Source organism: Pectinophora gossypiella, chromosome 17 (genome assembly GCF_024362695.1).
Source record: "Pectinophora gossypiella chromosome 17, ilPecGoss1.1, whole genome shotgun sequence".
NCBI classification, from domain to species: Eukaryota; Metazoa; Arthropoda; class Insecta; order Lepidoptera; family Gelechiidae; genus Pectinophora; species Pectinophora gossypiella.
Genome location: NC_065420.1, coordinates 10,214,238 through 10,223,397, shown reverse-complemented (window position 1 = coordinate 10,223,397; position 9,160 = coordinate 10,214,238). Strand labels below are relative to the sequence as shown.

Genomic DNA, 9,160 nt, shown 5'->3' with positions numbered 1-9,160 from the left:
TAATATTTATTATTACTGTAATCAATAAATCATGGTTATGAAATGTGCGTCGTTATTGAGTCGCTTCGTTGTGTTGGAGAGGCGGTTCCTGTTTGTTCAATAACTCGCGTCGAACGTCCTCTGTCTCCACAAGTTTCCGACGTAACTTAAGCATGATGGCAGCGTTTCTTTTCTAAAACGGACAAGTGGATAACTGTCGAATCCTTTCGTAAACTTAATTCACCTGAGCTAATTCACCTAGGTGCATTAAACAAACTTTTAGTAATCTTTAATCACCTGCATCGCTCGTGGTAAAACAAAAGACATCTATTCTAATATAAATAAATAGTTTTACAAAAACAGAAAAAATAACAATTGATGTGACAAACGATTATGACACTTAAATGTTGAATACTCATTGACTTCATCTATCAACCTGCTTGAAATTTAAAGAGGGTGAATTAGCTCAGGTGAATTAAGTTTACGAGGGGATTTTTACTGATCAAGAGGTTCCATACTTCGGTGAATAAAGTAAACTTAAAAAAATTTATGCACCCAGGTGAATAAGGTGAATAAAGTTTTTCAAAAGTAAATTTAATGCACCCTGGTGATTAAAGATTACTAAAAGTTTGTTTAATGCACCTAGGTGAATTAACTCAGGTGAATAAAGTTTACAAGGGGTGTCGAATCTACTTTCGCAATAGTCTTACGTAATAAAATAATGGCTTCCCTACTTGGAACAGGGACATTACATTGTATGTTGAATAATTGTGTACCCGAGTAATGAGAAAATAGGTACTGTTAACGACGCACGGACATTTTTATATAGATTTTATACCTTTTGATAATTATATACAATCTCCTTTAGTTTATAAGAATTTCTGTTTTATATGATTGTCTTTTGTTTCGGCTTTTCGGCGGGAAACGGGAACGGGACAGTTGCTTTCTTCATTGAGTAATCTAAATAATTAATACGAAGTGGTGTTTTGTGGTTAATGATCGCATTAAGTTAGTCGGAAGACATTCGCGAGTGTTATTATACTGGAGTATTCAATAAACAAAGTGTATCTGCCTATTTTCGCTTCGTGCCGGGAAGCCGCTTCATAACTCAAAAGTTTATGCGGACTTTTGAGTTAATTCGTTTGGGGTTCGGAGTAGGAGTCTACTCCGAGGGTGGGGGCTTAGGTTTCATCATCATCACCTTTCATCATTTCATTAATCATCAAGAAAAAAAATACGTAAGACATGGCTGTATGGGCATAGTTCCCTTTGCCTTACCCTTCGGGGAAAAACAAAACAAAAAAAATGTCTTTTGTTTCTTCTCTTCCAATTTTCGCTGTCACCAAGATCGGTCGTTGAGTTTTTAAGTTTATTTTATTTTTGCTTTTCTTTTATGTATTTCCTTTTTCCTTGTATATATTTTTAGTAAAAGTGATATTCCTTAAAAGAAAAGCAAAAATAAAATAAACTTAAAAACTCAGGCCTGAGGTGACTGTAGCCAACGGGCCAGTACTCCACAGAGTGTACTTTGCTCAATGCCCCTTTTCTTTTTTTTTGACATGACTTATTGTAGATTTGCCGCAGATGGCATTAACTACTTGGCCGGACAAATGGGGAGCGCTGAGGGCTCTCACACGGTACAAAATTTTAGACAACAAACGACCGATCCGAGAAGAAACAAAGACAATCATACCATATAGAAGAATAAAACAGAAATTCTTATAAACTAAGGAGATTGTATATAATTATCAAAAGGTATAAAATCTATATAAAAATGTCCGTGCGTCGTTAACAGGTAGGTACCTAATTATCATGTTAAAGCTACAACACCATCTATAAGATTTTTGGTGAACGTAGTCTGGAAGGGGCTTTTTCGGCGGGAAACGAGAACGGGACAGTTGCTTTCTTCATTGAGTAATCTAAATAATTAATACGAAGTGGTGTTTTGTGGTTAATGATCGCATTAAGTTAGTCGGAAGACATTCGCGAGTGTTATTATATTGGAGTATTCAATAAACAAAGTGTATCGGCCTATTTTCGCTTCGTGCCGGGAAGCCGCTTCATAACTCAAAAGTTTATGCGGACTTTTGAGTTAATTCGTTTGGGATTCGGAGTAGGAGTCTACTCCGAGGGTGGGGGCTTAGGTTTCATCATCATCACCTTTCATCATTTCATTAATCATCAAGAAAAAAAATACGTCAAACATGGCTGTATGGGCATAGTTCCCTTTGCCTTACCCTTCGGGGAAAACTAAAAAAAAAAAAAAAAGTAGTCTGGAAGGTCCCTCGTTACCTTCAAAACTGCACATTCCCGCTCAATTTCGCTACATTCCTCTTCTATAGCTGATGCCTCATTCGCTTTCACGTGGTTTTGTTTTTCTATTTCCTTTTGTTTTTGTCTTTCTAACTCTTGTTCTTCAGCTTCCTTTTCCTTCAGTGCATTGTTACGGCATTCCAGTAATTTCTGTTCTGTAACGACAACAATGTTTCTCTACAATAACATAAGCCCACGGCTATATCCCGATTGGGGTGGTCAGAGGTACATCGCAAGATGAACTAAGTGCCCACAGTTCACGGAGCTTTCTGTTAGACCAACGTGATAGGCGGTGAGCCGTATCGCCGTCTGTAATGGTGGAGACAACTGTGTTAGTGGAAACTGTCCGGTACCGGGGTTCGAACTGGCGCTCTCCGTTTGAGAAGAAAGCCGGTGAATCACAGAAACACAGTGACTATCTTCTTTATAGATAATAAATTAAATTGTTTATTTTGTTGTTTTTATAGCGAGATCCCCAGGTGAACTTACAAAGAGAACATGCTTGTCAGATACACCTATTTTCTGATTTACTAAACATTCAATGAGGGACTTTCTAGGCTACTCTCCCCCAAAAAAATATAGGTGGCGCTGCATAGAGTTGCTTGTAACCTTCTAATTTTATGGATAACAGACATATGCATCTTTAACTTTGTTTTTGAGTGTACTGTTCTAAGGGAGTAAATTATGACCCTTGTTATTATACCCAGGCAAAACACATCTCTCACAGGCGGTTGAAATTTCAAGAAGTTTGCTTGACTAAACGAAAAAAAAAACAGGAGTCGGGCAGAATCATTGAAACAGAAATTCGGTATCTCTCGCCGACTGAAGCAGTATCTTTTTTTGGCTTGGCTTGTTGTAAATTTGCCTCAGATAGTACTCACTATTTGGCCAGACAAATGGGGAGCGCTGAGAGCCGCACCTGGTTTGACGCAATACCTACTTTCGACTTGTTTATGCATACAGGATAAGTAGCAGTTTACCTTACTTATGATAAATAATTCAACGCCAATCTATCATGATTTGTAGTTAGACATTTGCAATATTTCCCACGTTAAGAAAATCAATACAAGGTGCAAATCGATACGTGTACTTTTAACTGCCTCCCTTCTTTGCCTCTATTATTACAGTAGCAAGTGATTAATACAGGTAATAACTATGTACCTACACCTATGACACCAATCACATCGAACGACGCGCGACGCATCAATAAAGAGTAGTCACCTACTCTTCAATATACACCCTTTATCGAATGGTTATGCAAAAACTCAAAATACAGGGTGTTAGTGACATCGTAATGAAAACTTACGGATGACTCAGAAAAAACAATAAACAAAAAAAATCATGAATTTTGGACGAAAATTTCCACTTGATATCAACTAGAATCATGGTCTGAGTCATCCGTATCAGTATTCGGTACGATGTCACTAACATCATGTATAAAACGTCTTTAAATAAATACAGAAAGTACAAATACTTAAGTAAGTAAAGTTGTACTAAACTTACCTGCAGCAAATATTTCATCAAATTCTCTCTTATGACGATCAAGCCACTGAATATTGTTATTCAATTTGCTACTTTCGGCTGCCTTTTGCATTTCCATATTTGATATTGCGTAGGAAGTTTCGGAGATTTTATCCTTTAACTCCTGTAAGCAGACACGAAAAACGATTTTGAAGAATGCTCATAATAAGGCCGTGTAATCTAGTCCTACCTATTTCGGTGTATTTTGTATTTACTTGTGTTATGTATTGAGGATTTACTGAAAACTTAGATCAAAACGCAATAAATTACCTCTAACTGCTCCGTTAAAAACTCTATTTCGGACTTGACTGTAAAAAGTTCTTCACATAGAGAACGCTCGGCATTGCGTAGCTTGTATACTTGTCTCTCTTCGTACAATTTTCTTTTTGTTTCTGTAAATGAAAAGAAAATATTTTTCCTCAACGAATTAGTAATACTTCTACACACTACCTACCTTACTTAGATTGACCTACTCTTTGGATTAAGTAATATTGTAATTATAATACAAACCAGCTTTTAATTGTAATTGCAACATAATTCAATAACAACTTTTAGAACAAACGTTGTTTGTTGCTCTATGTAATCAAAAGGCGGCAACAGGCGTAACTTGAAAAGAAAAGTGATTACAACGCCACCTACCGACATTAGTTTGAAAACACGAGAAGCACAAAACTCAGCGCGATCTCACATGGAGGAATTTAAATTTCCTGGGGCCTTAAACTCAGAAACCGGTTAGTAACTTGAGTTCAAGGCCCCCGAAAATTTAATTCTCTCCATGTGCGAGCGCGTTTACGTCAATCTAACTACGTATAAAGTGATACTCTATCCTTTCTCTGAGTTAGAGAGCAGCAGTGCTCTTATGGTAAATTTCTGTATTGAAAAATAGCAACATCGTAAAAAAAAATATATTTGACATTGGTGATTTCTGTGTCGAGCGTGTGTGTTTCAAGAAAGTTCTTAATTATTGAAGCGTTTCATCCGCAAAATGTAGATCGGTATTGTAAAATAATAATCATTATACGTTTTCGTCAGGGAGGTAATGAATTATTGTCGCCTTAATGTGTAAATCATCTAAAATGGTGTCGGGGAGTACGCGGGTGATACAGGTCACCAACATCGCGCCGCAGGCAACGAAAGACCAAATGCAAACGTTGTTTGGGTACTTGGGTAAAATTGACGACATTAGACTGTACCCTACAATCAGAGACGTATCATGTCCAGTTCAGTCTCGAATATGTTATGTAAAGTATTACGATTCGGCGACTGTAAACGTTGCGCAGCATATGACCAATACTGTGTTCATCGACCGGGCCTTGATTGTGATACCTGTTCAGTCAGGAGAAATACCCGATGAGCATAAGGCTTTGGAGATGTCCAGCAATGGTACTCTGGTGCCAGGGTTAAGTACTGTGGAGCCACGATTGCCGGCACATGTCATGAACACATTGGAAGGCGTCCCGCCAAATCAGATCATACAGACTCACGACCCTAAAATGGTAGCGGCGGGGCTACCTCCTTACCCGCCTCTGCCGGCTGCCTATGACTCGCGCAAAATAGAAGAGATTAGAAGAACTGTTTTAGTGATTGATACAGGATCTCTGACCCATCAACAACTTATTGACCATTTCTGCCAAGCGGGAGAGGTAAAGTACTTGCGGTTTTGTGAGCGTGAGGCAGACAAATTGAAGTATGCATTGATTGAGATGACAGAACAGGAAAGTGTGCTTAAGGCTTTAAGATTGAATGGTTCTTCTTGTGACGGGCAGACTATTAAGGTTAGTAGTAATATTCTTTTATTCACTTAAGAGTTTAAGTTTTCTTTTTAAACTAATTCCATTCCACATTCATTTTAGGTTAGGTTAGTTGTATGCAACATTTTCATATTAATGAAGAATTACTTACCTAAAATTAATGTTTCATGAAATAACTATAAAATGTTATTGTTATGTCCTATCACGTAATGGTGATAATCATAAATAATTATAGTCAAAGTCACACAATAAATGCTAAATATGTTAGATTTATTACAAAACTATTAACTTTCAGGTGCATCATGCAACTCAAGCAATCTGCAAACCGCAGACTAAGAGTAATGAAGCGGCTCAGCGTGAGATTGAGGAGGCGATGTGCCGTGTGAAGGAAGCGCAGAACCTAATCTCGGCTGCCATCGACCCTGTTATAGGCCTGTTGTCTAAGGATAAGAGAAGGTATTCTATTTATTCATAGAGTTCTATACTATCATGTTGGTCTAACAAAAAGCTCAGTGAAGTGTGGATACTTACTTCATCTTACCTGTACCTCTGGTTACTCCAATTGGGATATACTTATGAGCTTATGTTGTTGTTAAGTTCTGTGCTATTTTTACCAAAAGGAAACTGAATTGAATCAACCTCATCAACCCTGGTGTCAGGGTTATTATTGAGCCGCAAAAGCCCCTGACATGGCTCAAGTAACGACTACTCACTTACATCAGTAAGTAGTAACCGTGACCAATGGCTTAACGTGCCTTTCGAAGCATGGATCATCTTACTTTTTGGCCAATCAGGTGATCAGCCTGTAATGGGGGTATGCTTCATATTCCGTCTGATTAATATAAAGCTTTTGTTTTTCAATTCCCATATACAATTGTGGTTAAGGTAAAGCAGGGCCCGACTTGTGGATTCATCTCTTATATTATTATTGTGTTGTCTCCCTCTTATGCTATTGTTAGTTTTTTTGTGGATTTAATACTTTTATGAAAATTTGTGTGTGTGTGGCTAAATTCACATAACAACACCATGGACCACAATTAAGCACAATAGGGTCAAAAACGATGTTAATCACATTAACTAAGTGGGTACCAAATTACTTAGTTAATGGTAATACCTACAATTGTGCATTGTATCATATTCAAATACAGAATTTAAATTATTGAGCACAAAGGCAAAAGACACAAAATACAGAAAGGGACAATTGGGTCCTGTACTAGGTTCTACTAAATAAAGACAGATCTAAAACTAACAAGAAATATTTTATTTTTTCTATAAATATAACTCATTTATGAATTTTAATCAAGAAAAACGTAATAATAAGTCTGAAATTTTATCACGTTTTTCTATGACGTCACAGTGTGCTTTTTCATACAAATACCATAGTAATTTCGTATTTTGATGTTTAGTAAAAAGTTATTGATTTGACTAATTGGAAACTAACCAGTCTAGGCTCTTTTTGCTTAGACAGTAATTTCTCCCAGGCAATAAAATATATTTGTATGATTTTATTTTTTAGATTATTGTATTGCGTGATGTCCAGGATTTGTGCCCCGGTTAATGGCTATAGATTCGCTCCCTATAATCGGGACTTAGCTTAGACATAGCTGGCGGAGTGTGGGTGTTTATACTATACACCTCCTATCCCTTCTTGATTAATGAAACAGATAGATGTGGTGCTATGTTATGTTAATTGATTATGGTTTTGCAGGCCGAACACATCACAACATTGTTATCTGAATAATTTTACCACCTTTTTGTATTTTATGTGTTCTCGCAAATAAATTGATTTGATTTGATTTTTTCAGGACGCGGTCCCGGTCTCGCTCACGCCGGCGGTCGCGGTCACGTTCACGGCGGTCGCGCTCCCGCGGGCACCGCAAGCGGTCACGCTCGCGGTCGCGCCGCCGCCGCTCACGGTCCAGGCACCGGCATCGCTCCAGGTAACAACTTACATCATCCCCCTAGCATTATCCCGTTTTTCACAGGGTCTGCTCACCTAACCCGAAGACAAGTCCAGTTTTTTATAGAAGCAACTGCCTGTCTGACCTTCCAACCCGCGAAGGGAAAACCAGCCCAATACCTCCGAAAATGCATTTCTCGGGAATGTGGGTTTCCTCACGATGTTTTCCTTCACAACACATGGATTCGAAAACAAATTCGAAAGTCATTGGTTTAGGCCTGTGCTGGAATTCGAACTGCGACTTCAAAATGAGAGTCAAGTGTTCTACCAACTGGGCTACCACGGCTCATACATATAGGTAACAAACACATTCTTGTAATACTCATAGGATACCTTTTCATCAAATAATAAGGTAAGCAGAGCTCCAAGTAATCAGAAGCCGCCACGGCTACGAATTCCTAAGATTGTTATGATAAACAGTACGATGGAGCAATGTGGGATGGTGTGGTGTATGTAGTGTATTCTCGTCGAACCTATTGGAAAACCTAGAGATAAGTATATTGGTTAATAATTACAAACTAACAGTGTGGTGTGGTGTCAGCAGGTCGCGGTCCCGGCACCGCAGCTCGCGGCGTTCCCGCTCACGCTCCCGCCACCGCGGCTCGCGCTCCAAGCGAGACCGCGACCGCAGCCGCGACCGCAAGGACAAGGACAAGAAGGAATCCGTCGACAGAGATAAATCAGAAAAATCCAAATCACCACAAAAAGAACCCGAAAAGGAAGACACCAGCCAAGATTCCAAACCCGAAACTATCGAGACCAACGGCAACGGAAACGGATCCGATTCTACCAAATCTAAAGCTTCGACTCCAGCTGATGACAAGGAAAAAGAATCTGATAAGGAATTAAAAGAAAAGGAGCGCTCGAAGTCGCCGGCGAAGAAGAAGGATCGTTCCCGCTCGCGAGACAAGAAACGCGACCGATCACGCTCGAGGCGTAGATCGCGGTCGCGCTCTCGTAGGAAGCGGTCCCGGTCGCGTAAGCGGTCGCGCTCTAGGAAACGATCACGTTCCAGGAAACGTTCTCGGTCGAGGAAGCGGTCGCGGTCTCGGGACCGTAAGAGATCTCGGTCAAGGGATCGCAAGCGGTCACGGTCGAGGGACAGGAAGCGGTCACGCTCGCGCGACAGGAAACGTTCCCGGTCCCACAGCCGCCGCTCGAAGAGTCGCTCACACTCGCACAGGGATTCCAAAACGCCTCACGACCGCAAATCCCGCGAGCGGTCACCATTGCCGCCAGTCGCAGAAGAAAAGGCAACCTCTATCATTGAAACCAAACCTATGGACATGAGCGACGAAAAAAATTCTCCAGACAATATGGACATTTCCAATTCACCGTAGTTCGCTTAACTTGTATATGTTGCAGATTACTCGTTCTCTTTTATTTTTCTACTGATAGTCTCGTGTTTATTTTATCAATTGTATTTCCAACTTAAAATCCACATTTCTTTAGTCGACTTTCGTCAATGTAATTAAGGATAAATAAATTAAATGACAATTATTTTGCTTTTGATTTGTGCCCAGTTAATAGCAATAGGCGCGACCCCCTATTACATGAGACTTTTTTTTTAAATATAATGAGGAGTGGGTATATGCAGGGTGTTAGTGACATCGTAACAAAAACTTTGAGGTAAAAC

General features: G+C 39.4%; 2 protein-coding genes across 3 annotated transcripts; one reads left to right on the top strand and one right to left on the bottom strand.

Moving 5' to 3' along the window:
* Window positions 1-34: 34 nt before the first annotated feature.
* On the bottom strand, window positions 35-4,397 carry LOC126374555 (uncharacterized). The gene is made up of 5 exons (XM_050021220.1): window positions 4,324-4,397; window positions 4,084-4,205; window positions 3,796-3,937; window positions 2,272-2,447; window positions 35-172 (listed from the first exon to the last, which is right to left on the bottom strand). Exons 1-5 carry the CDS (start codon window positions 4,346-4,348, stop codon window positions 53-55), a joined length of 585 nt encoding a protein of 194 aa, XP_049877177.1. The 5' UTR covers window positions 4,349-4,397; the 3' UTR covers window positions 35-52.
* Window positions 4,398-4,712: 315 nt separating this feature from the next.
* LOC126374551 (splicing regulatory glutamine/lysine-rich protein 1) lies at window positions 4,713-9,024 on the top strand. 2 transcript variants are annotated; one of them, XM_050021213.1, is made up of 4 exons: window positions 4,713-5,588; window positions 5,860-6,020; window positions 7,370-7,504; window positions 8,069-9,024. In XM_050021213.1, the coding sequence occupies exons 1-4, from the start codon at window positions 4,872-4,874 to the stop codon at window positions 8,862-8,864; spliced, it is 1,809 nt and encodes a 602-aa protein (XP_049877170.1). In that variant the 5' UTR covers window positions 4,713-4,871; the 3' UTR covers window positions 8,865-9,024. The 2 variants fall into 2 exon arrangements, with proteins under 2 accessions (XP_049877170.1, XP_049877169.1); XM_050021212.1 differs by having other exon boundaries at window positions 8,066-9,024.
* Window positions 9,025-9,160: the final 136 nt, after the last annotated feature.

Coding starts and splice junctions, on each gene's coding strand:
- LOC126374555 (XM_050021220.1), bottom strand. CDS start 4,348: ATGTTGCAATTACAATTAAAAGCTG. Junction 2,448..3,795: donor TGATGAAATATTTGCTGCAG/GTAAGTTTAGTA, acceptor TTGTCGTTACAG/AACAGAAATTACTGGAATGC. Junction 173..2,271: donor GGGAATGTGCAGTTTTGAAG/GTAACGAGGGAC, acceptor TGTCCGTTTTAG/AAAAGAAACGCTGCCATCAT.
- LOC126374551 (XM_050021212.1), top strand. CDS start 4,872: ATGTGTAAATCATCTAAAATGGTGTCGGGGAGTACGCGGGTGATACAG. Junction 6,021..7,369: donor TTGTCTAAGGATAAGAGAAG/GTATTCTATTTA, acceptor TGATTTTTTCAG/GACGCGGTCCCGGTCTCGCT. Junction 7,505..8,065: donor AGGCACCGGCATCGCTCCAG/GTAACAACTTAC, acceptor GTGTGGTGTCAG/CAGGTCGCGGTCCCGGCACC.